Source organism: Apis florea, unplaced genomic scaffold, assembly GCF_048593485.1.
Source record: "Apis florea isolate Af1SG1 unplaced genomic scaffold, ASM4859348v1 contig_2272_pilon, whole genome shotgun sequence".
Lineage (NCBI taxonomy): Eukaryota > Metazoa > Arthropoda > Insecta > Hymenoptera > Apidae > Apis > Apis florea.
In genome coordinates this window covers 4,677,044-4,702,889 of record NW_028256549.1, presented here as the reverse complement: position 1 = coordinate 4,702,889, position 25,846 = coordinate 4,677,044, and the positions used below count along the sequence as shown (strand labels likewise).

General features: G+C 40.9%; 5 protein-coding genes across 6 annotated transcripts; all 5 read left to right on the top strand.

The window, feature by feature from the left end:
- Positions 1-729: 729 nt before the first annotated feature.
- Osi13 (Protein) lies at positions 730-2,203 on the top strand. The gene is made up of 3 exons (XM_012489971.3): positions 730-833; positions 1,037-1,257; positions 1,859-2,203. The coding sequence occupies exons 2-3, from the start codon at positions 1,059-1,061 to the stop codon at positions 2,182-2,184; spliced, it is 525 nt and encodes a 174-aa protein (XP_012345425.2). The 5' UTR covers positions 730-833; positions 1,037-1,058; the 3' UTR covers positions 2,185-2,203.
- A 3,107-nt stretch (positions 2,204-5,310) lies between these two features.
- On the top strand, positions 5,311-7,317 carry Osi14 (DUF1676 domain-containing protein Osi14). The gene is made up of 3 exons (XM_003695800.4): positions 5,311-5,757; positions 5,965-6,150; positions 6,755-7,317. Exons 1-3 carry the CDS (start codon positions 5,526-5,528, stop codon positions 7,144-7,146), a joined length of 810 nt encoding a protein of 269 aa, XP_003695848.1. The 5' UTR covers positions 5,311-5,525; the 3' UTR covers positions 7,147-7,317.
- Positions 7,318-9,076: 1,759 nt separating this feature from the next.
- On the top strand, positions 9,077-11,564 carry Osi15 (DUF1676 domain-containing protein Osi15). Its single transcript, XM_012489967.3, has 2 exons — positions 9,077-9,508; positions 11,098-11,564. The coding sequence occupies exons 1-2, from the start codon at positions 9,142-9,144 to the stop codon at positions 11,427-11,429; spliced, it is 699 nt and encodes a 232-aa protein (XP_012345421.2). The 5' UTR covers positions 9,077-9,141; the 3' UTR covers positions 11,430-11,564.
- A 4,379-nt stretch (positions 11,565-15,943) lies between these two features.
- Positions 15,944-18,388, top strand: Osi16 (DUF1676 domain-containing protein Osi16). Of its 2 annotated transcripts, XM_086917592.1 has the most exons (3): positions 16,589-16,878; positions 17,078-17,370; positions 17,483-18,388. In XM_086917592.1, the coding sequence occupies exons 1-3, from the start codon at positions 16,610-16,612 to the stop codon at positions 17,863-17,865; spliced, it is 945 nt and encodes a 314-aa protein (XP_086773718.1). In that variant the 5' UTR covers positions 16,589-16,609; the 3' UTR covers positions 17,866-18,388. The 2 variants fall into 2 exon arrangements, with proteins under 2 accessions (XP_031773855.2, XP_086773718.1); XM_031917995.2 differs by having other exon boundaries at positions 15,944-17,370.
- Positions 18,389-19,168: 780 nt separating this feature from the next.
- LOC147658417 (uncharacterized) lies at positions 19,169-21,266 on the top strand. The gene is made up of 5 exons (XM_086917590.1): positions 19,169-19,353; positions 19,529-19,950; positions 20,030-20,140; positions 20,253-20,369; positions 20,452-21,266. Exons 1-5 carry the CDS (start codon positions 19,193-19,195, stop codon positions 21,150-21,152), a joined length of 1,512 nt encoding a protein of 503 aa, XP_086773716.1. The 5' UTR covers positions 19,169-19,192; the 3' UTR covers positions 21,153-21,266.
- The last annotated feature ends 4,580 nt before the right edge of the window (positions 21,267-25,846 follow it).

Here is a 25,846-nt window from a genome sequence, read left to right as displayed (position 1 = left end):
AAAAAAAAAAAAATTAAACGCGTGCACTTTAAAATAAAATTTACTTAGTTTTGCTCCAACGACTCGCACGATAAACAGATCCGTGTTGCTTGTATAATCCAAATTACGAAAGCTTTCGTATCCTAAAATCGTTCACCGACTCGACATCGTAAAAATTGACGCCTCGTTGCGTGATCTCGTGCGTTATTAAACAACTAATTCATACGTCTTAATCAAAGGATCGAGCAAAAACACGCGAGAGATTCGTGAGTATCTGGCATAAATTTTCGCAATAAATCTCCATAATATTAATAATAATAATAATCTCCAAATCATTCAAACCTTCAGAATAAATAAAACCTCAACTTGTAGGAAAATAGATGAAACCTTTCCAAACTTCCAAACTTTATCGAAACGAAGGAAAAGGATCCTTCGTTCCGCCATATTGGACGTATATCGAAGCGATCCCTTCAAGATCGATTAATTAACTCGACTGTGAAATTGGCCAATAATTAACGGATCGAAATCGCGCACGGTGTTTTTTTCACGGGAGCGTGTCGCGTCCCATTGTCGCCGATCGAAATGTTCCGGGGACCAATGGTGGCCAATGATCGAAGAGAAGAGAAGACGGAGGTGGAATGGACAGTGTATTTTTCGTCACGCGTCAAGTACCAAGTTAGATGGCGGTCTCCTTCTTCTGGCCTTTTCACGTCCCACCTATATATAAACTAATGGTCCGGCCTAGGGCGAATGTCAGTTAACATTTGATTTGCCGATCGGACGGTTGCTCTTACACTTCCTTCTCGAGAATCTGTAGATAAAAATATTCGACATTGAAACAATATTGTTCGATGGTCAGATATATATATATAATTATAATATACATAACTCTATAGTCTTTTCTTTTTTGTGATCGATCTCACAATTCTTCTTTTGGAGGATGACGCATTTCTTTTCTCTCCCGTGGTGATTCAAGTGATAAATTGAATTTCTTGAGAACCGCTCCATCCATCGTCAAGTTCCTGTTACATAGAATATATCACGTATTTGTCGACAGCGTGCCTATAGCGATTAGAGGAATGCTGCTGCTCTATCCGTTGCTGTTCCTGCCTCTGTTATTAACGATGGCGGAGAGCACACAGGCCACCATGATACAGGAAAGGTGGAAGCCCCAGCTGGAAAATTGGAGAAGGCCCGCGGATTGGATCGGTGATGGAATTTTGAACGTTGCTGGCACCGTTCTTCCCGTGACTCGATCACCGTTCGACGGAATACGAGGTAATTCGAGTCGAGTCGAAAAATATATATATATATTTTTTAAAATAAAAATATAAAATCTTATAATAGAATAATTTTAGAAATATTTACCGTTCTTACGAATGATGAAACCGCGTCACGATAACGTGTTAATTGCACGGTTGCGCGGCAATGTTGTTAGACGAGCTCATTAGTGACGTCTAATATGCATCATAACGCGAAAGCACGGCCGTTCACACAGCACACAGTTGGTCAACGCAATAACCATAAATGCTTTCCACTCCAGTTATTACCTTATTACCTTGTTCATTTCGCGAACGTGACTAATCAGCTTCTTTTTTGCCTCCAATGACTTGCGTTATTTGGTGCATCTCCGATGACATAGAAACGGTATCCGATTTTGTAGTTCGATCGATAATCGAAAATGGATTAATCATTAAATTTACATCGTGTCGTTCGGTTTAATTTAATTTATTCGTTCAAAAATTGTCGTATTTTTTGCTGTCCATCTGAAATTTATCCACGGAAAGAATTAAAATTAAAAATTTAGGTAATATATATACACATAACAAATAATCCATGCTCTTCTCCAGTTTTTGGTATCGTTATCAATTTGTTGCAGCTCGTAGGAAGAAGAAACACAAGTTGAACAAATACGTCATTCCCCTGATCGTAGGATTCATGTTGATAAAATCGATTCTCTTGCCTATTGCCTTGAAGACGTTGGCCATTTTAAGCGGGAAGGCGGTCGTTCTGAGCTTGATGAGCTTGATTTTGGCGGCCATCGTGGGGCTGAAGAGGGTCGCACAGGGCCACACGGGAGGGAGCTACGAGGTTCTAACCGTGCCCCACAACAAATACAAAAGGCAAGATTATCTCGACACGGGGGACGACTTGATGGACACCGAGCCTTACAAGTTTTATAGGGAACGGCGCAGGAGAAAGTAAAGATTTATATCGAGAGAAACTTGATGACGTCTCGTTCATTTTATCCCTTCAACTTCTTTAAACCTTTCAGGATGAAATTTGTTCAGGAAACATTTTCTCTCTGAAAAGCAACAAACTGCAAATTCGATTAACATATAGGAAGATGAATTTGAATAAAGAATAAAGAATCTCAAGGATCTTGAAGATCTCACTTCCAACAATTGAGAAAGATAATTATGTCGAAGCAAAGAGTGAACGTTATCGATATTTTTTTTTTTGCAATCAAAAGAATCTTGACATTTTTAATTATTTAATTAATATTTAATAACTGATTGAAGTTGTTAACACTGTTTTTAATATTGATAATTGATCGAAAGTTGCTTCGCACTCGAGAATACTTCGTTTATCAAACAAGCTTCGTGGTTTATAAAACTTTCTTTGTTCGTTCACAAATATGAACGAGACTCGCTAATTATTCCGTTACGCAAAAGGAACGAAGCAAGAACGAGGTAAGAAGTTAGCGAATGAAAAGTGAAGCGAATCATAGAAAGTGTTTTTCGAATAACTGTCAATATTCCTCGATTATACGGGGGAGAAAATTTCCATGATTAATCGCTACGAATTTGATTCTTGGCGTCGATTCTTCGCGTAAAAAAGAAAGCTCGTATCTTTTCTAACTTTTGAGAATTACCAAGTAAACGATCTCATTGAATGTGTGAATAACTTTTGTTTTCCTAAAGTTAAAGTAAAATTGTTGTTTCGAGAAATTGATTTGGATCTCGTAAATGTTCCATCATCTATTTTTTCTAGATTACAAGAGTTGCTTATCATAATTAAATAGTGATGATATTGTACTAAATATACGATAGAATTGAAAGTAATTAAATATAGCTGTAGTATTAATTCTTGTTTTTTGAAAGTAAGATAAATTTAAAATTTGTCAAAATTTGATCGATTTGGTGATTTCTACTTCTTTGGTGTTACTACTTCGAGATGGTAACAAATAACAAAAGTTATAAAAATATAGAACAAGATTTACCTCATTCACGATCGTTCACAAGTAAATGAAAAAAAAATAAAAATAATAAAACTATAGAACGAGCTAGCTGTATTAAATAGGGCAACAAGTCTCCATCCCACCAAGTCTCGTTATAAAATTCGTGGAAGAATAATAACTCGCCTTTCCAATTCCAATGTCTCTTATTTTTCAATCACTCTTACTCTATTCAAAAATTTCAATTTGCAAAACATTGTCTTTCCAACTAACAACCTATTGAGAATGAAATCACGTCGATTGAAAGTCGAAATACAAGAAGAAGATGACAATGGGAAGAAAGTAATATAGACGCAATCGAAATTGAATCATCGTCGAAAGCAAGATGAGTAAGAAATTTCTCCATTTATTGTATATTAACATTCTCGATCTCCGTTCCGCCAACCGATTCTTTACGATTTTCTCTCTCTCTCTCTCTCTCTCTCTCTCTCTCTCTCTCTCTCTCTCTCTCTCTCTCTCTCCCACGTATATCCGATTCTAATAAATCGAAAAATTCGAAAACAACACGAAACACGGGTCTCGAAATTTTTCTCTCCTCGCGACGACTTTTCTCTCTTTTTTCAACCAAACATCGAAAATTCGAAACGAAGAATTAGAAAATGATCGCTGATGATTGTTACAGATGATGTAGTGGCCGACTTCGAGGCGTAACCTAGAAAATTAATCGCGAAAATCCATCGAACGTTATACCGTTAAACGCACGAGATGACGAAGTTTCGCGCGGCTGTTAAATATTTAAAGAGACCCGGAACGAGACAATGGAGCGGCGCCCGCGAATAAGGCAGTTGCCATTCCGAGGCACGCGCCATTCCAAAGAAAGAATGAAAAAAAGAGGAAGAGGACGACGAAGAAGAGTGTGTATACGATGTACGCATCATTGGACATTGTTTGCCGGGCGAACGACAAGCTCTGGCTGAGCTACTTACCGCCCATTGTCATCATGGATCAGGAATTCGCGATAAATCCTTATTATTTAAAATAATGAGCACGTTCGAATATTTTGTTTGCGCGGTTAATTGGGGATCGGTGTTTACTTTGAAAAGAAAAACACACACGGAGAGAAATGGATAGAGGTGAACTGCGATTAATTAAGTATCGACGAGTATTATCGATTCAATTCATTCACTTCGTATACCTAAACGCTGTTGACAGAGCAAATAGCCAGTCGGTGAAAGTTTATCTCTTTCTCTCTTTCTCTCTCTCTCTCTCCGATGGAGAAAAAATGGTAAAATACGCGCGAAAAATTTCGTACCTTTTGCCCATTATCTTGATACGTTCTTATTAGGAGTTTTAGAGAACTCTTTTCTAGAAAAGAGATATCGAAATTAGACGAAGCGAGACGAGGAAAGAGAGAGCGAGATCTATTCTTCGTTCGTCCTTAAACGAGCTTTAATCGATGCGTGTATCCGTTTTAATCTGTGAAAGCAGACGCGTTTATATTATATAACAATATATTAATGAAGAAAAGGAGTGATAATGCGAAACTAAACTCGATAATCATATCATCAAGCGTCGTATCAGGAAATCCATCAATGCAATGGCTTTGTACGAGCACGTCTGTGGGTCAAGGTGAACTGCTTGCTCGTTGCACGTGGACGCACAAGACACCTATATACGCGCATTCGTCCCAATTATCTCAACACTTTTCAATCCTAGAATTTAGGGGAGACGAATATGATCTCTGATGATGAGGTGGATCGAATCGAATGGATAGAACGATCCGTTCTATCTCCATCTCACATGACCACGAATCATAAATATATTCGATTCGAAATGAAAATTTTGAACGATTTCTTTTCTTTTCTTTTTTTTTTTCCAAACTCCCCACCCAATAAAACATTTCCTTGAAATTAATTCCAATAATTCGAAAATGGTTTCTCGGATCATCGAAAGATATCATCATCCTATGTCTGTCCCCCTACTGACCCAAATCTGGCAACTTGGGTGATCGGTATTGCCCGCGCTAGGGTCCGCCCAGCTTCCGCGCCACAACTCGGGTTGAGAGTCGGCCGTTTGTTTAAAAAATTATTGAAGAAAGTTCGGCGTGACGGGGAGGTGGGCAAGAACCGACGGTGTACCGGCGATGACGCCTTGTGTGTGCCTTAGTCGTTCGTCGTCGTCACACGCGTCATCCGCCGCATCCGGAGTGGGGATATTGGGGAGGGTCCCAGCTGGCGAACACCTATAAAGATAGAAGCTACGGAGGGTCAGATCACACTTTGCTCCGAAAATTTTCCGAGGATCGATCCTCCTCGAACCAGTGAGAGAGAGAGAGAGAGAGGGACATTGGTCGCGAGATCGTTTGGTGATGAAGATGAACAACAAGCTGGTGATCCTGGCATTTATCGCCGCGTCCGCGACGGCTGTGCCCACGTCGAACGTCGACAACGCTCCACTGAACAGGGATCTCGATTGCTTCGAGCAAGAGAACGCGCTGTTCAGCTGTGTATCCGTCAAGACTGTCAGCATGCTGGACAGAGCCGCGAGGTCCAGCGATATCGAGATCGTCGACGGAGTCAAGTTCGTGAGGGAAACGCCGAGTGAGTTCGACCATTCGTCTTTATTAATTTTTTCTTTATTCGTAATCGTGAATAATATTACCATTTTATCGATCGTGCGGATCTATTATTATTACTCGTAACTTGTCTCTTCTTGATTGATTGAAAATGTAAAAACTCGATGTAAAGTTTGCGTTGGTTTACATATCGAATAACTGGAAATAAATGGAAAATGATATCGTTTCCCAGTGGAGCGCAATGGAAAAGATCTGAGGAGCGAGGTCGACATAATGAACGAGCTGCCGAGGGACGCGTCGGATAGAGCCATCAAGCTGATGGGCATGATGTTCGACTCGGCCATGTCCTTCGTCAAATCCCACAGTTTGAAGCTGAGCATGCCCGAGGAGGGCTCCATATCCCGCGCTCTGGACCAAGGTAAACTTTCTATCCTATGATAGAGAGACGGGCGCATCCCATTACGTAATCCATCCCACCCTGATGACCGCACGTCACACACATATGAACGAATAAACTGTTCGACCAAGCCTTTCACCTTCGTGATATCTTCGCGCCGCGGCAACCTGTTCCGGATAAACTCGTTCCTCGCGCGTTCCACCTCCTACGTTCGCTTTCCTTCTCAAATTATACGCTGTGCACGGTAAGAACAGAGAGAGAGAGAGAGAGAGAAAATGCTTGGAATCGGAAGTTAATAACATTAATTAGCAACCGTTCAGGATCGGTTAAGCGTATTGAGAGTAAAACTTATGTATCTCGAAAGGATGTTATTTCTGACGAGATTCAAGTTCGAGATTCAATTATTTTTAATCGTTCAATTCTTTTGGAAAGAAGATGAACCAGCACTTGATAATTTTTTCTAATACACGTTGCTCTGAAAGAGCAGAAAATGAATATTTCAATACTTGAAATATTCTCTTGAAAAGATTTGGAAATCCCCAAATTCAGTCTCTTTTCTCGAATTAATCCTGCGCCTTTTCCCAATTTTTCATTTCCCCGAAACGTTGGTGGTTCGTTCTTTCAGGTCGTGCCAAGATAAAGAAAATCGCGTTGCCGCTGATCGCCGCGGCGGGAGTAAAATTATTCGCCCTGATCCCGATCGTGCTGGGAAGTCTGGGCCTCCTGGTGATGAAAGCCCTCTTCGTGGGCAAGATCGCCCTCCTCCTGGCCGGGGTATTGGCATTCCAGAGGCTGTTCGGAAGCGGCAACGGGGCGACGAGCCTCTTCAACAAGAACAATCAACCGTCGACCGTCGGGTGGGTGGACAACAGCGGTGGGCAAGGTTGGTCGAGCAACATCGGGACAAACGTCCAGCCTCAGGGCTACTACAGAAGCTTCAACGATCGGGATGGACGAGTGGATGCCCACTCGATGGCGTACTCGGCCCAGGCGCCGATCACCAACGAAACCAATTGAAATCCGGGCAATGTTCGAGCGAAAGAAGACGAAGGATGACGCGAGTCTGGTGCGTTTAAGATGCTATCTAGATCAATTCTCGACTGCTAGATTAATATTTATGGAGCAAGTAAATTATTAACAATCCTTTTGTACTAATAAATTATTCGTATTCAACGTTTCATATAAAAATACCTCTTATTTATTGATTCGTCGATCGATCAATTGATCGAATCGATCCGATTCGTTTTCATTCTCGTATACGAAGACGTATACATATCCCTTTTTCTTAATCTTGGAAAGATTTATATTCGAAAAAGAAAAAAAAAAAAAAGAAAAATCTTGAAGCAAACTTTTTATATTTGTAAATCCGATAAGTCGAAAGCCGATTTCTAATTTAAAATAAGAGGAAATAATTTGTTACGCAAAAAACGATGTGCAGCGCCCGAAGGTGCATAGAAAAGCGGCCGATACGTGATTAGTGTGTTCGCCGCGAAATATCGACGAGAGCCGACAGACGATCGCGGTCTCTCGCGCGGCTCATATTCGATTCAGACATCGAACAGTTTCGTTCGCACTCCCACCGCTCTTGTACCCCATTTTCTCACCTTCTTCCTCGTTCCTTCCATTTCCTTCTCTCCTTTCCTCCTCCTCCTCCTCCTCCTCCTCCGACCGAAAACAGATTCGGGACACGGCGGCAGCAGCACAGGTCGGCGTCGTCGGTTTTGCATGCCGCGTGTTCCGTGTCACACGCGGCAACAGGCACGGAAATCTAATTTTCACCGAGAGACTTATTACCTGCCGTCTCGCGTATCGCGTCGGGGAACGGGCCATTATCGCGAGCCACGATTCAGGAACACGTCGTGGAAACTCCGCTGCCATTGTGAGAGAGATTGACAAAAGGCGCCACACATCCTTTTTATTATTCTTACGATTTCGAGAGACGAGAAATATTTTATTGTTGAAGTTGACGATATTGTTCTCTCTCCTCTCCGTTCGAGGCCCCGGCTCCCGTTGAATAGAAGAATTTGGATAGAAAGTGCGGCGGGCATCTCTCGCCCCATGCCTTTCCTCGAATAAACTGCGATTCTTATTTTCAACTTCTGCTGGCAAATGGACGTCGCTTGAAAAGAGATGCGCCTCTTCCTACTTTTCTCTAAAACAAATTATCCGCACCTCAAAATGGCCTATCAACTTTCACGCTTTTCAATCATCGTTAAGATGCTCCTTCCATTCCAGAAAATTGTGTATCCTCGCTCCAAGTTTCTACAAATCTACGTATTTCTCCGTCTATACGCCTCTCTTTCGCGTTCTCAAGCAAATAGTTGCTCGTCGAACTTTTTCCTCCCCCTCTCTCTTTCTCTCTACTTTATCGAGTAAAAAAATACGTTATCCGATCTTGCAATGTTAAACGATTTCGTATTTTTTTTTTTTTTTTTTTTGGGACAATTATTAAGAATGTGCAGTAAAATCGTTAGCTTACTTTGCCAGAATTACGCACAAAAGTATTCATATATTTCTATGATACATCGTTAAAAACTAAACTTTGATATATATTTTAGAACGAAATTTTCAGAATTGAAAGATAAGTTAGATGAATAAAAGATTAATAAGAATACGATACGTTTGATGGATAAAAATTGGATAGACGCGTTGTTCGACGGTAATTTTAATGTCAAAATCTGATTGGAAAGCATAGGGGATCGCTCGAAAGTGATCACACGCTGAAAAGGAAAATTAAGTTTCTATCGGTTTAAACGCGCAACAACGTCACTTACTTACTTACTTACTTACTTACTTACTTACTTACGAGGGCTCTTAAGCGTGGGCCGAGCGTATAGCCGGTGGAAATTAAAATTCTTGACACCGCGGTCCTTGCACGTCGCTTGCCAAATGGTTCAGACCGCCCCCACCATCCATCACGGGCCCAAGTATAAAAGAAAAATTGCCCCCGGGGCAAACAGTCAAAATCCTCGTGCGTTCGTCGATATCGAACAGACACCAACAACCACCGCGATGAAGCCATTTATCGCGATTTCGTTCGCGCTTTTGTCGCTCGCCTGCGCCGCCATCGCGCAAGATCCATCGAGAGATCAGGCGGAGATCAGGCTGACGAGGGCGATGGACGAGTTGAATAAGAGGGATACCATCGAGATATACGGTGACATGATCACTTTGGAGAAGGTTGACGTTGCGAGGGAGGAAGGGAGATCATCGACGAGCGAGGATCCACTGGTCGGACAGATTGAACGATTCTTCAACAGCAGGAGGATTCGTGTTCATCTGCCCAACGATGGATCTTCCGCGGATATGTTTGGCAGAGCCTTGGGACGGAAGGATATGGCCGTTGAACTCAGAGCCTTGACCACGGGGGCCTCTGAAGGTGAGAATTATTCTTTAGGGCGAGCAGGAGATCGTAGAAATTGAAATTGAATTTTTTAAATGTCGTTTTTTAAAAATATATATATATTTATCACGTGCGAACTCGAGTCGAGCAAAGATGTCGATACTTTCGTTCGAGTCGTTGGTTTATCTGTCAATTGAACGTTTTTAAACTGATCGATCATATTTTTTGAATTAGCAATTTTTTTTTTTAAGAAATGAAATCGATCAATTCTAGCTCAATTGTAGCTCGAGTTTTGACCTCGCATGTTTTCGTTATCGAGGTCTCCAAGCTTTTAAAAAGATCGAGAATAGAAAGTGAAATTCGATAGGAAATGGAAGAGAATCTTTTATCCTCGAAAAGAAAAGAAAGACTGACCAAAGCGCGAACGGGAGAATTCATAATCATGGAGGAAAGCTCGAAGGAACTTTCTATTAAAAAACCCATTCCTTCGATCTCTCCTTTGGCCTACATATCGATCATCTTAAGCATTCGAGACTCACTCTTCCGAATACGTGAGAGACGTATTCTTGGAATGGAAAGAAGTATTCGTGCGGCTCCACCATCTTGGTGGATTCGCGAGGATGGCGATCTCTAATTTAAACCAACTTAAATTCCACGCGTCTCCTCCATCTTCGAGGCGTCTGCGAACGGATCGCGCCACGTCCGCCAACTTATAGCCCCTCGCCTTTCTAAACTCTCTCTAATACGATCGAAGTAAGCCACCGAGGCGAGAAACGATTGGCTGTTGAAAGTGGGACTTCCGGTGGCGAGGCTTCCGATTGGCGAGGATTTCGACCCGCCACCACCTCGCCGCGCCATCCGCTCTCCTCTTTTCCTCGGCCTCTTTTCCTCGCCACCAAAAATTTCCACCAATTTTTCTTCCCCTCCCCTCCTCACTCTCTCTCTCTTTTTTTTTTTTTTTTTTTTAATTCTCCTCTCCCGCGTTCCTCTCTCCTTCTCCACAGGAAAGGAGCAAACATCGAGAAGGCGAGAGAAGAGGAGGGGGCAGACAGGAAAGTGGCCGGGCGTAGAAAGCCACGCGTCCCACTTCCTCCGCATCCGCGAAACGAACGGTGGGGATGGGGGGAGCAAAGTGGGCCGCCGATGGGATTCCGGGTTTCTGGGACGGCAGCCGACGAACGAGGACCTTGAACGAGAGTGCCACATGTCGAAGAAAGTAGATAGCTGGCCGATAAAGATTCCAAGATTCTTAGATATCACCTTCCTCCCTCCCTTCCAGGGGACCCTCCCTGGGCCTCATTCATCGTTTCGATAAATTTCATCTTTGATTGATCAAGGGTGCAGAGTAAATTTGCAAAGTGGCAAGGCTCTTCTCTATGTAATAACGCATTGTTGATCGTTAAAAAAAAAAAAAGAAAAAAGAAGAAGAGGAAGAAATTGATCGAAGAGCCTTGTACAGAAGGTGGAAAGAAAGAAACGGTGCGAAAGAGTATATTGTAGCCTTCGTGGTCGATTCGAGCGATCGCATTAGTGTTAAAAAAGAAAAAAAAAGAAAAAAAAAAAAAAAAAAAAAGAATCGCAAAAGTGAAATTTCAAATTTTACAATCGTTTCGCTTTCGTTCCAGCCCGTACCAAACTGAAGAAGATCGTATTGCCGCTTCTGCTGGCCCTGAAACTCAAAGCCATGATCGTGCTGCCCATCATCATCACTCTGATCGGTCTGATAGGGATCAAGGGACTGGGCGCTGGTCTGCTGTCACTTCTCCTCTCGGGAGCGGTGGCCCTCAAGGCGTTGCTCACGCCGCCACCACCCCCCGCCAGGGTGACCTACGGGGTCGTGAAACCCGAGATCCATCACGAGCATTGGCACAGGTCGCAGGAGGAGCTGAATCAACCCTACAGAGGTTGGGCCCCTGAATTTGGCCCCGAACAGTACCCCTATCAAGATATCCCTTGAATCCCTTAATCTTTAGAAACATTGCCAATTCATCCTCCTCTCATCCTCTCCCCCCCCACCCTCATTTTATTTATTATCCCCTCTGTTACTCTCTGCATTATTTTATAAAATAAATGGCATCGTATTCCTCTCTCATTTTTCTTCTTCTTCTTTTTTTTTTTTTTTTTTTACAAACACTTTGCATTCAATTTTGCAACGTGTCTTCTTGTCATCCTCTCCTCGATAATAAATTCTCTTCGATAATAATTTCCATTCCGCATCCTTCATTCCTAAAATTCCTCTCCTCGTCCAATCTCCTCGTCCATCATCAAAGCGTTTATCCACTTTCCTTTCGAACCATTCTTCCTTCGAATCGAACGATGGCACGACTATTAAAATAATTAAATAAATAATTAAAAATCTATAATCGCTAAGGTAAGCAGGTTATCCTCGTCGAGGGGGAAGGCTAACGACCCAAATAGAAGCTGTTCGAAGAGAGAGAGAGAGAGAGAGAGAGAGAGAGAGAGAGAGAGAGAGAGAGAGAGAGAAGGACGGCAGGTGGGGAAGAAGGAACAGGTGGGAAGGGGAAGGAATCGAGGTCACTGTGACGCGAAAGGTGGGAAAAGTGGCCGAGGCAACGATTGGCCGTTTGCCCTTCCCTCTTGGAGAATCCTCAGGATCAAGGGCACTGGGTCATTGCCTCCACGTGGACCCCTACCCCTTTGCGCTCTCCTCCCCCCACAATTCTCCTCCAAGTGGGGAGGTAACGGTATCGGTTGTGATCGAGTCGCGAGTGGAGAGGGCGAGAACCTCGGATATATTACGAGCCGATCGAGAGGACAGCACTGTCAAGAGATTGGAGAAACTCGAGGCGAGAAGTTGATGAGTCGAATGATGGGTTTTGGGTTTGGATTTGGATTTGAATTTTGGCTTCTGTTCATGTACCAAGTTCGTTGTCGAGTTGTTTGAAAGATTTTTCTTGAAACTATAAACATATAAACAGTCTTCTTAAACAGGATTGATTTACGATTTTCGCGAAGAATCGTGCAAATGATTAGATTTATCATGTCTCTTCACGCGATGATGATTTTAGAAGTTCGTTTAATACCTTTTTATCGAAAATAGATTCCCTCAAATTTTCTGTCCCTCTTCATTTAAAAGAATGATTAAATTTTATTATTTGCGTGCTCCTGTTTGAAAAATATTCGCATCTTGAACGAACAATCTGATCGTTCGTTCATGAACGATGAACGAAACGAGGAATTCGTTTCAATCTATTAAAATTTCCTCTGCAAACGGAGGATCTAGTAATCAAAATAATTTTATCACATTCCCTCTATAAAAAATCATTTCAAATTGAATCATTGCACAATTAACTTTAAATTAAGATAATTTTACAGTAGAATCTAACATGATTGATTTTTCTTTTCAAAGAATTATTAATAATAACAGTTGAACCCGAACGAGGAATTCGTAGCCTCGAGAAGAGAAAGAATGCAAAAGTATGATCGCGCACGAAGAATTTTGAGCGCATAACGGATGCTCGTTCTCGAATTAACGAGGTCTACGCAGCCATTCGGCCGGTAATCGGGATCACTCGACGTCGACTGCACCCCAATTTTTTTTTTTTTTTTTTTTTTTTCCTTTTTTCCTTCCACACAACTCGATAACGCGTGCATTCGCTCGGCATGCCTGAGAACATTAGACGCGTGAACTAAACGGATACTTAGATGGAATAGAAAAAGGCTTTAGAGAAATTTTACGCGTTTGCTGTGAAATTGCTGTGAAACTATTCCTTTTCGAATTGTACTGGATTAGAATAAAGCTTCAATTACATTCATAATTCAACGCATTTTCTTATCGAAAATTTGCAATGTCATTAATTATTATTAGAATTCTAGCTAATCTCGTTACACCGTGATATATTAAAATGAAATTCCAATGAATATTTTGTTGTCGAAAGCTTTCACAATATCATAATTCATTATTAGAATTCTAGTTAACTCGTTGCACTAGAAGATCTATTAAAATGAAATTCCGAAGTTATCTTTTAAAAACTCGATATTTCGGACAGGCAACCGTGTAAAATTCTTATATTATGCAAAAAGCCGGAATCGAGTCGAAATTATCGAAATTCTACGCGGAGAACGCGGTGATATGATCGTCGAGCGACACGGTTTTCCAAATAACATCGCCATTCACCGAGGAAACGATCTCGTTCGAGGATTACCGATAGATCTTCGGGGAATTCTCGCGATCCACGCGACTTTCTCGACACGTTCTACGTCTCGATTTTCGAAACGAAAACGGGCTGACCGTGCGCACGATAGATTACCCTCGCCTCTTCCAATATACAGGGTGTCAGGTTATATTCGATTCGATCGATGTATACGTTTCTGGAGAATGATCAGCGTTTATAAAGCATATATTCGATATACAACACCCTGTATATAAATCGAATCGACCAAGAATAGAATCGTCGAAGAGAAGAAACAGAGATTGACCCGATTGCGGATTAGACAGGGACAGTCTTATAAAATCGAACTTCACCGCCGATTGAACGAGTAATTCGATCCAGTTTTCTCCAGTTTCGATTGCTAATTGCCGCAAAGTCGACCACTTAACCCAAATAGATAGATCTGCGGTTCGGTCGATTCACAGCTTTTATTTCCACGCAAGTCTTTTTTATCAGTTTGCAAGGTTTTTCAAAAGTGGAAGGACACGGAAATCTGGTCGATTTTCTTATATCGCTCGTGGACGGATGAATCAAGGACACTTATGAAATTGCGGATCGGTCGTGAAACAAGCGTTGATCGTCGTCGATCGATTTTAATTTTCGCTTTCGCGCCGTCTCGAAAGTGGAGTGGTAAATAGCGTTTTCCATCTTTTCTGCCTTTCGAACAAGGAATCATCATTTAATTGCGCGCGTAGAGGATTAACGATCGGCCGATGAAATTCAGACGAGATCGGCATATTCGTTCCCGTGTCAAATGTGCCAGAAGGATAGTAGTATACGAGGAACAGTTATGGGGAACAACAGAGCGCCCATTCACGTTTCACCACTTTGCGGCACAGTTCGAGTGCTTCGATCGATTGGAAAGGTGTGATCGATCGATGAAAATCGAGTCTACGGAATCCAAACTGTAACGCTATAACGTTTTCTAATAACTCTATCCAATCTATGCCGATCGGTAATCTCAAATTTTCATCCAAAATGTGAAATTTCACTTTTTACAAAGTTTAAGTAACGAAAGTTCGGTCGAGAATTTTGATATCAGAGGAAGAAGCTGTACGATGATCCCATGATCCATTAAAACATTTCCTTTGCTACGAGTTGAAACGATCGTTCTGCAGATTCAAGATGTCGGTTTCTTTGTCAAAATTTTATCAAAAAATTCGAAAGAGAATTTTCCAAAGATTCGATGAATCTTAATGAGAGTTTTTTCACATTTTTGGTAAATTTTTAAATCTGGAAGAAAATTTACACAAAATCCGATTGGATTACGATTGGCCGATTCCGGCATCGCGAGAAACAAGAGCAGCTGAGCTGATTATTAACGAAAGGAAGGCGTTGCGGTAAAAGGAAGTGGCGAAAGATGGATAGCTGGAGAAAAGAAGGCTAATTCTCTCTCCTTTCCGACACACCTGTTGGCCGAGCAGCGCGCCGAGGAGCGCATCGTCCTGCCCGGCTACGAAATACCTGGCAAACGCCACACGCGGCGAATTTATCACGCCCCAAACTCCACGCCCTATTGACGGTGGATCGTTTCTGCGGAATGCAGAACTGCAATTTTTCACGCAGTTCGCGCGTTTTGTTTCGAGAAGCTCTAAATATTTAGTGAAATACGACCGAGTATCTCTTCCCCAATCTTATCCAACCAGGTTTTCCTTAATTCCGATTTAATTTTCGTTACACAGGCTGGATGGATCTGTTGCTTCCATGTAACAAGTGTCCCTTTTTTACTTGCCAAATTTTGTCCTCCAATGGTTCAAATTTCAAGCGAATAAATTCTTCTTAATTAAACGGTTTTTAAGAATAATAATAATATTTACATAAGAACAAATAAATGGCCTCTCTTCTAAATGTTAATTATTGGGGAGGGAGGGGGGGAGGTCTCTCTCTCCAGGCAAAAACGATCGAATTATTTTTCCTCGATCGTCGCGCAAAAATTTAAGGATCATCGAAGGTTGCCGAGTCAGGCAATTTCCGCGGACGCGTAAAATCACGATTTCCACGATTCACGCGATTTCCAATGGACAACTCTTCAAAGATGCACCTCCGGATCCTGTGGAAATTGGCCACTTTCTCGCCGTCAGATCCGTCTGTAGCGCGCTTGTCGTCGTTGGAGCGTGGCGCGCGAAAATCCAATCTCCGCCGAGTTAACCGGTCTAATTTAAAGTAGGCCTTCTCCGTCTCGTTTCGCTCAGCCGATGTAAATATAACGATGTGCAACAACGCTCGCCATTTCCCCCTCTCTCTTTCTCTCTCTCCCCGCGTCGTTTTCCGTTAAAGTGCAATACCGATTTTCCGCCTATAACCGGATGTAAACCAGCCCCCATTTCGTCGGATCGATCGACGATCGACGCCAGCCTCGATTTCGTCGTCGAGATCGAAAGTGGTTCACGCCGGGTTCGTTACTGTCGTCGTCCATCGATCCGCCACACTTCGATCGACCGATCTTCTTCCTTCTCCTCTTCGCGCCCAAGAAGAGGAAAATCGACGACGAGAGTAAAGAAGACTAAAGAAACGATTTACAGAAAAATCGTGGATAAAGATTATTTTCCATAACGAAACGAATTCGTCATCCTTCCCATCCTTTAAAACGGATAATTTAATTCTCGATTCACGATTTATATTAATCGCGTAGAAACTTTCCGTACGATTTTAATTATTATTAGAGTATCGAAGAAAAAAGCTGAAGTTGGAATAATCCCGATTCACTCCGCGAGAAGGTGTGAATGGGTGATCCGAGGTGATCATCAACGAGGCTTCGCTCTCATTAGAGCGTCTCCGGTGTATCCTTTTTCCCCCGCGAATTCGACAGAGATTCGAATTCTCCGCTCTATTTGACGCTCCCTCTCGCCGCGAGCCAAGACGGCGGCGGCGGCGGCGGCGGTGGCGATGGTGGACCCCTCGCCTCCTCTTGGACGAGCCAAGAGAGGAGAGCCGTCGTCTCTCCGTTGCCTCTCGACTTAGGAGAATGTATGGAACGGGCCGAAAGGCAAAAAGGAAAAAGGACTACCCGGTGATTCGCTCTATATATAGTGCAACTATCCGAGGGTATGTCCAGTGCACGGTACGCGTCTCGTCCGTCAGCTTCGGCCAAGCAACAGTCCTGACTCGCGCCGGATCCGTTCACCAGCAGGATCGCGTCAATATCTCGGGGGCCTCCTCCTCCTCCTCCTCCTCCTCCAGCGTTGAAACGAGACAAAAGCTCGAAAGGGACAATGAAGGGACTACTCGAACGAAGTAAGCAGCAGGTCCTGTTCGCGGTGATGCTGCTTCCAATCCTTCTCGTCGGTCCCGCGATCGGCGAGATCGAGAGACGCACCTCGAAGCAGATGGTCGAGGAGTCGCCCGAGAGCTTGGCCTCGAGCTTGAGCAAGGATTGCGGCAAGTCGTACAGCGCCACCTGCCTGAAATTGGACGTGGTTTCGTTCCTCGACAGGCTGTCCGAGCAGGAGGACATCAGCATCCTGCCGGGTGTTTCGGTGATCAAGGAGAACGGTTCGGCCAACGTGCCGGCCTCCGAGGTGGTCGCCAACCTTGCCAGAGATTTCCCTAACGACGTGGAGAAGAGGCTGGACGCGTACCTCGTTCACAAGGTGGGAAGTTACCTCAACAGCCACTCCATCTCCATCAAACTGTTCGATCCGAGGACGTTCGAGGCAGCGAGAAATTTTAACGAGGAGACCCTGGCACAACTCGGGCTTGGCGGTGGTGGGCAAAGCGTCGGAACTGGTAAGAAATTTTTCTCAACCTCTTTAACTCATCAACTCCTCTCTCTCTCTCTCTCTCTCTCTCTCTCTCAGGATTAAGACTTTGAATGATTCGATTCGATTGATTCGCGCAGGACGCAAGAAGGAGAAGGGCGGCATGGGAGGCATGATGGCCGGGCTGATGATGATGAAGGGCACGTTGGGCGCTATAGGCTTCGGCGCCCTGGCATTGCTCGCCGGTAAAGCACTGATGACAGGCCTGATGGCCCTCATGTTATCGGCCATCGTCGGCCTGAAATCTCTGGCCAGCGGCGGCGAGAAGAAGACCACGTACGAGATCGTGAGCAAACCGGTGTACTCGAGTTCTCACACCCACAGCTCGGAGGAGCACCATGGCCACGGGTACGGGCATTCCGGGTACGGAAGATCCTTGGACGCGATCCACGACGAGGTGGAGCAGGCCGTTCTCAAGTACGGCAACGTGCGGGATCGTCGATCGCTGCTTCGACAAAATTAACATTAACTCGTGATCGGAGGAGCCGCCGGTGACGAACAGCCGGTGGCAGAGATCTAGCAGCACGTCTCTACCTCACCGAGTCACTTCCGTTTCCTCTTCTATCCGTCTTCTTTTCATCTTTCCATTCGTATTCTTGCTCCCTTTCTTCGTCACCCTCTCCACCGGTGTTATCTCTCTCTTCCTTTTCATCTCTCTTTGTCACTCATTCATCGCTCTTCTTCCCCTGCTCATTCCATCCGTCTCGTCTAACTGGTTCTCTCGTTTCATTGTACCGTCTCTCTGTAATCTCGATCACCGTCACCGAGCTATAAACTCGTTATAGATTATTCGTAGGTATTTATTTTACTGGAACCATTGCTATCGGTATCACCTCCATACACGGTCACACAAGGCTCGAGAAGAGAAGCTGGTCGTCGTTGCACCATGGACCATCCTCGAATCATGTACATGATTTTCTCTTTGTTATTTATATTGTATTTATACGCATTGTAAAGTTTTAAATAAAAATCATGTTTTTAAGAAACCGCTTCCTATCTCTTATTTTTGTATTCTAACATTTGGAATCCATCTCGTTCAATGATCATCCTTAGATTCGTTGGTAGCGGAAGAAACGAGAAATCGAACGGAATCATAGAGCTCGCGAGAATTGAAGACTGCTCTCTGCCAAGTAAATTATAGACACCGGATTGTAATAGCGAGATGAATGTAGCATTCAATTAGATCGATGCGAAATAAGGTCGTTCCTTTCTTCGCGCGCATGTCTGAAGCTATCCAGATGTTATCCATAATCAATTATCGAACATTTCCTATTCGACGCTTTCTATGAATACATATTTCGCATATTTTGTAAAAAAAATGTACGTACACCTATCATGCTTTTATCCATTTCGACATAATTCGACATCCCAAAATAATTTTTTTCAAAGATTATTACTTTTGTTACAATTTTTCTTACCAATCCTGTTGCGTACACGAGATTTGCACGTTCCTCTACTTTAAAAATTATAATTTCTTCAATTATAATCCAAGAAACGCTAAATAACGAACGGCGGAGGATTTCATCATCGCAGACCGGATTAAATTCTATTAATCTTTTCGCAATACAACTTGTCCCCGAATTCTCGAAAGGCAGCAGCATCCTGCTTTGCAATCTAGGAGATCAAACACCAAGTAAACGTATCATTATGTTGTTTACTTACTGGCTAATGATAAATGGTAATCGTGACAAAGTTTGGAAAAAATCGGACGGATGACATAAATCTTATTGTATATAAACGATTACGATCCGACGGAAGCCAGTCTTTGGAAATCATTTGGGGATCGAGCAATGACAAGTTGGAGGATCGTGCGCGAAGTGCAAGGATCGATGTTGATCGTAATTTTATTGGTGATCCCGATCGTTTCGATTCGAGGCCAAGCCAACGACGCGACCATCAAGAAGAATCAAGTGGATCCTCATAGGATCGTCGAGGCCAGCGATCGTCAATAGTACTTGATTTTCTTCACACGATTGTTATTGTCCCTTTGTTATTCTTTGAAAATGTGCCCGTTTTCCAATTTGTTCGTTTCTGACAAGTGATTTTATTTCCTCTTGGAAAATTTTTAAAATCTTCTAATATCTATGTCGCTTCTCGCTTTCTTTTGAAACTGTATGAATTTTTAGTAACAACGGGCGAAGAGTGTTCGATTTCCGGAAGAACGGGATCAGAGTGGATATCAGAGTGGTGCCGTCGTTGAGAAATGACTCGATCAAGGACGACGGCTTCCCGGAGTTTCCTGCAATGGATATAAACCGCTGTGTTATCGATCTCTCGTTGATCTGCGCGAAGAACCGTCTCGGCCGGTTCCTAGAGTCCATTAGGAGCATGAACGAGATTCACTTAATCGGGCAAGACATTAAACTGGTGAAGACAAGAACGAGGAGCAGTCGTGGCAGATTCGTAAACGAGAGTAATGACAATATAGAGCGCAGTGTAAACGATTTCTTCGACACGTTCGCCTTGAGAATTACGTTACCCGGGTGGAAGGGGAATCGAGAAAAGAATCAGATCGACGTTATGTTCGACGAAACCGACGTTGTGGAAGGTTTGTCAAATTTTAAAGTGTAATAAATAATTAACGGAATAATATATATTAATACTTCCAAGTACGTATTACATTCTAGGAAGAGGGAAAAAAGGAGGTGGTGGTGGTGGTGGTAAAGGAGGTGGCAAAGGCAAAGGGTGTCAAATGATGATGATGGCAGGTCTCATGATGCTCAAAATGAAATTTATGGGTAAACGGCATAAAATATTATCTTCCATTCCGAAGAATAGGAATAGAATTCGAATACAATGCAATTTTAATTATCGAATTAAAATTTTTAATCAACAAATTTTGTAAATCAGGAATGGCAACGATGAAAGGGATGATGATGGCAGGTATGTCCCTAATGATATCGATGGCAATGTTGATGAACAAATACATGAAGGGTTATGGTGGCGGAGGCGGAGGCGGTGGTGGAGGTAATACATCACGAATATTCATCATCGTCGATTATTACGAATATAGAATGAACACTAGTATTATACACTTGGTCACTTGCAGGTCAATACAAAGAAATTGTCCTCTTAACGAAAGCTAATGGCGGAGGAGGAGGTGGAGGAGGCTACGGTGGAGGAGGCGGAGGAGGTTATGGAGGCGGAGGAGGTTATGGTGGCGGAGGTGGTGGTGGTGGTGGTGGTGGTGGCGGAGGAGGAGATTATTACGGTGCTCCACCGTCTATGAGCTATGGTGTACCCTCGGGTGGTGGTTGGGGTCGCAGTTTTGGAAGACGATTTATAACTGCCAACAATCTCGAGAAAATGAATTGTACAAATAATTCGACGAATTCACTTTTCAAAAGTGAAGGAAAACCTGGTCTAAATACAAATTTTATCAGTTACAAGAATTATGGATTATACCCTTTTGTTAATTCCAATTTTACGTATTCGAATTGGAATTACAGCAATCACGAGCAACCACAGAAATACCAGTATTTAATTAAAAATGTCAGTAACGTGGAGAATAATAAAGGAATGGAGCCATTATTGCGTTCTTCTGATAAATATGCTATTGATACGAATACTTATCAAGTGAATGAGGGTACAAGGGATCACGTGACCGATACAAGACCGATCGTTGATTACGCGAATAATGTCGCTTTGACGAATCATATAGGTAGCAATTACGATACAAATTTAACACAACCGATTTACAGCGACGAATGGCAATCAACGGAAGAGAAATTACATCTTAAATTTCAATAGAAGAATTTCGAGAAAAAAATTCGAATATTTCATTATGCGATCAATTTGATATAACTCTCGAAAAAATGAAAAACTTCGTGTACTATTTGAAAATAAAATTAATATTAAAAACTACTTTTTTCAAGAAATTGATTTAAAACCCATCAATCGAATGCGATCGCGATTTTAAATCAAGTGCCATTACGTGCAAAACAGTGGTGCAATCTTTCGAATAACTACGTAAGACAATGCAGAAGTGTGTTTTACCTGTCTTCAAGTGTAATTCCTTATTCGTACATTCCATGAATTACGGATGAAATATAGGATAGATCTATCATCAGAACGATAAAAATAAAAAAAAATAAATAAAAAAAGAGAAAAGAACTCAATAAATTTAATAATTTATCGGTAGAATACTGAAATTATAAGATTTCAAATAAAAACAATCGTTTGTATCGATACAGCGCGTGACTTTACCCGTCGAGCTGTTTATATAAAGTTTCAGTTTCGTTTCGACTTGCGATATTAACACATCGTTTCGAAATACGATGCGCGTTTAATTTCGTATAAAATTTAAAATCTTGCTTTAATGTATTTTATAATTTAAAATTACATTCAGTGTCGGTACATTTTTTTATTAATACAATGAACGATCTAGAAGCTAATGATTTAAGTCACGATTTTATCTGCGAACGGTAAAACTTATGGAACTTTTTGTTCTGAAATACCGACTTCAAAAAATACCAAAAGTATTTTTTACGCTGTCCAACAAACTGTAATAAGTAAAGTTAAGTAGACAAAATTGAATGATTCCAAAATACAAAATAAAAATGATTTTAGCAAACTGTTATTTATTTTTTTAATAAAATTCCTATCTATGAAAAATATAATCGCGATCGCAGCCAATTAGCTCATATTATTTCTTATAAAATGTATAATTATACCACTACACGATATTGGCTACACGGTATGATATGATTATATATTGTATATTAAATAATAATGATTTCCCAGGTCTCACCGCTTGGAGGTTGCTGCGAATTGGAGACCCACCCTGGCCACGACATCCCATCCACCCTCCTTTTGCGTGTGAAAATTTACTTTCAAATAAATTCTCCTTTTGGCGTACGTTTGCAAAACGTTCAAGCTTTTTACACGTTGCGCAATACGAACAACAAAAGGAGCTATGAAAAGAAAACCGGCGCGGAAGACTAAATCTGAAAATGAAATTTTAATTAATCTATCGATATTTTACATTTCCATCATTATGAAAATGGAAAATAATTGATAGTTAGAAGCTTAAAAAAAAAGAAGAAAAAAAAAAGAAGCAAAGCAAACAATTCTACAAAGCACTACTACTTTGGCCATTATCTACTTGTCTACAAAGTAACACCCCTACTTGCATGCATTTAATTACATTTTTAAATACATTTTAATCAATATTCTTCCATGATGTAATCTTCTATTCTTCTGTGAAGGAATCCTGAAACAAACTTAAATATAGGATTAAAACATTTTCCTACCTATTCTAAGAGCTCTCTTCATATCCCTATATACACAAATAATGAAATATTTTATTTATGAAGCCTGTCTATTAAAAATCAAAAGGATCCTTCTCACAACCAAACATTCATACCAACAACATCACAATTTTCAAAAATTCACAATACGAATATGAACCACATGTGGTCAAAGAAAAAGCGAATGATAGCTAGTGAACGAAGTCACGTAGTTATCAAGTATCAAGGATTTGATTGTTTAAAATAAGGAAGTTTAGGGATGGCAATTTCATGATCATGTTGCCTTGAAAAGGAATATTCTTTCGGAAAACTATGAATCGTAGGAGTAGGAAAGGCAAAGATGCCTTTTAAGAAGAGGAAGAAAAGAATATTAAATATATCATTTATAAATCCTATCTATCAAAAAAGCTAACTTTATTCGATCCTACCTAATATAAAAATTGAAATGAAAAAAGAATGAGATGATCCCTCTATTGAAGAATTTGAAGACTGAAGAGTTCCTGAAACAAATTATACAACAGAATTAGTGAAATTTAATAGCACAGATAATTAGATTCTAACAAATGAAAATCGAATCATTATTTCTTAATTACTTCTTCTCTTCTATTTATTTTCTTCAATCCGTACCTGTAACAAACTCAATCACTGGACTAGTAAAAAAGAAATATTAATTTTTAAAATAAAATCAAATTATCAAAATATTGTTAAGTAACTCATAATTTTAAACGAAAGATATTTGTGTATTTAAAGGAATACATTTTTTAAAGGAAAACAGTATTTAATATTTTTTAAAGGTATTTTCAATAGCAAATGCTCTTAATAAGGGGATGCTGAAAAGAAAAAAGAGGTAACCAGAAGGGTTACCAAAAAAAAAAAAAATATCCACTCAATGTAAACCCGAACAAACCGTGAGCGGAATCTTTTCTATTTCGCAACACTAATATACTAAAAAATCTCCAAAAATACGCGAAGAGTGCTTTATTATAATGCAATTCTTGAATAAAAAAGAAAAAGCTAAAAAGAAAAGAATAAATAAATAAATAAAAAAAACTCGCGAAAACATATAACGAAATATTTTAAATATTTATGAAACTCTCTAAATCAATTAATTTATGCACTCGTATTTATTAATACGCAACACTAACAGCGGAAGATTGCAGCCATATCAGAGGCTGCCGTCGTATAAAACCACCTTTGCAACTCTTTTGGTCGCAATAGGTGATCCAAGAGCTGGAACATGTTTCCACAATCCAAGTGGAAGAAATACGGGCAATTCGTAAACGAAATACTATTTAACAAAACGCGATTCATTCGTCATCGCAACGCTAATTCTTAAAGTGAATGCAATACAAAATTATTTACATTTCTCTATAGAATTAATGATATCATACGATAGCAAAAGTAAAAAATAAATTCAAATAAAAAAAAAAAATAAAAAAAAATAGGCTAATTCATCAAAATAATTAAAAACAATCGCGATATCGTTTTCAACGCAACACTAATTCAAAACGCGAGTTTCGTAAACGCAACTCTAATGCAACCCGTTATTTATCAATCGCAACACTAATAAAAAACCGCGATGCCCACGATGACTGGAACTGGATGATGATGGGCCGGCATGCAATCGGCCAGACAACACAAACAATAACTACGTATCATGTAAAACGAGCACAGTGACAAAATAGTAACAATGAGTTCCCATTCTTTGGGCCCAAAGAGGACCCAAAAGATGAGAAGCCATTCGTTGCAGCCCTCTTCGTGACAGTTTGTCGGGCCTCTTCGGTCTTCCTCCTTCGGGCGCGATGCCCGCTGAAACTTAAATCTAGGCTCGAGATTCGCTAATCGGAAATCAAAGAAAAAAAGAGAAAAAAAAAAGGACTAAATCGCGGAAGCTAAATGCACATGGACGACCAACGACCGCAACGATCGTTCTCCGTGCATGCGCAGAATCTCGAGCGCAACGTTCGTTTCGAAAGCAAATCACGACCGCGACCGCGAAATTCGAAAAATCGATGAGCAAAGCCAGAGACGAATGGCATTGGCCTCCACTCGTCTCAGCTTCACCCTCGATTTCTCAAATTTTATTCCCTGAAACAGATTGCCACGCGAAAACGCGCCTACCCGATCAGAGACTGTGACAATCTGCCCGGCCCTACCTACTTACAATTAACAGGCACACCAGAAGCATACTACCTATCCTACCTAGCCCTATATTTAAAAAATGAGCAAAGCAGGCACACCAACACACTCATTCCACGATATTCTCACGCATAATACTCGGGCGCAAAAGCCTACACTAGGGAAAACGTCCCGGGACGCCTCCGACACCCGAGCTTGGCACACTACCACGCATACTCTAACTTTACGTACCATTTTCCTGAAATCGACTGATGATGGCTAGCGATCATTGCGTGAGACAATAAACTTTCGTATATATAAATTTTTATAGTAGATATACTGTACAATTGAAAAAATGTATGTCCTCTAATTAACAAAATTAAACATTGGAATGGATGGAAGTAATGTATCATTATTACAATTTGATAAGTAAGATTATATTTTACTACTTTTAATGTGTAATATATAATAACGGATTATGTTAATATTACAAATTTTGATTGAATTAATAATTGTTAATGGACTAATAACGTTAAAACGACGCAATTCCACAGCCTAACCACACATACACATGTGAAAAATACGTCGTGCACGATACACTAACGCATCATCAATCGCTGAGAAATTTTTATGAGCTTATGAGCTAAGATCATCATGCCCATTGCCTCTCTCTCACCCAAGTAGCACCTGGGCACGTGAGTGAGTTCCTGGCAATGACATGGAAAGGGTTAAATCTGAAAATCCTGAGCTAAAAGGATAGATTAAAATATACATATTTAACGGGCTAATGATTTTTATATATGTATATATTTGTGTCATATTTCAAATTTTAATGAATCTACTTTACTTTTACTTTACTTTTTATCAATATAATGAATTATTGAAATTTTAACATTAATATTCTATAAAATTATTAATCAAATAGGAATATATCTATTTAAAAAATAAATTGAAATATAATGTATAATAATATAATAATTAAAATTTAATAATTGAAAGTTAAATATCAATGAAAATATCCTCAGACGATTCCTTCATCAAAGCACATTTTTGAAAGTACAAAATAAATATTCAAAA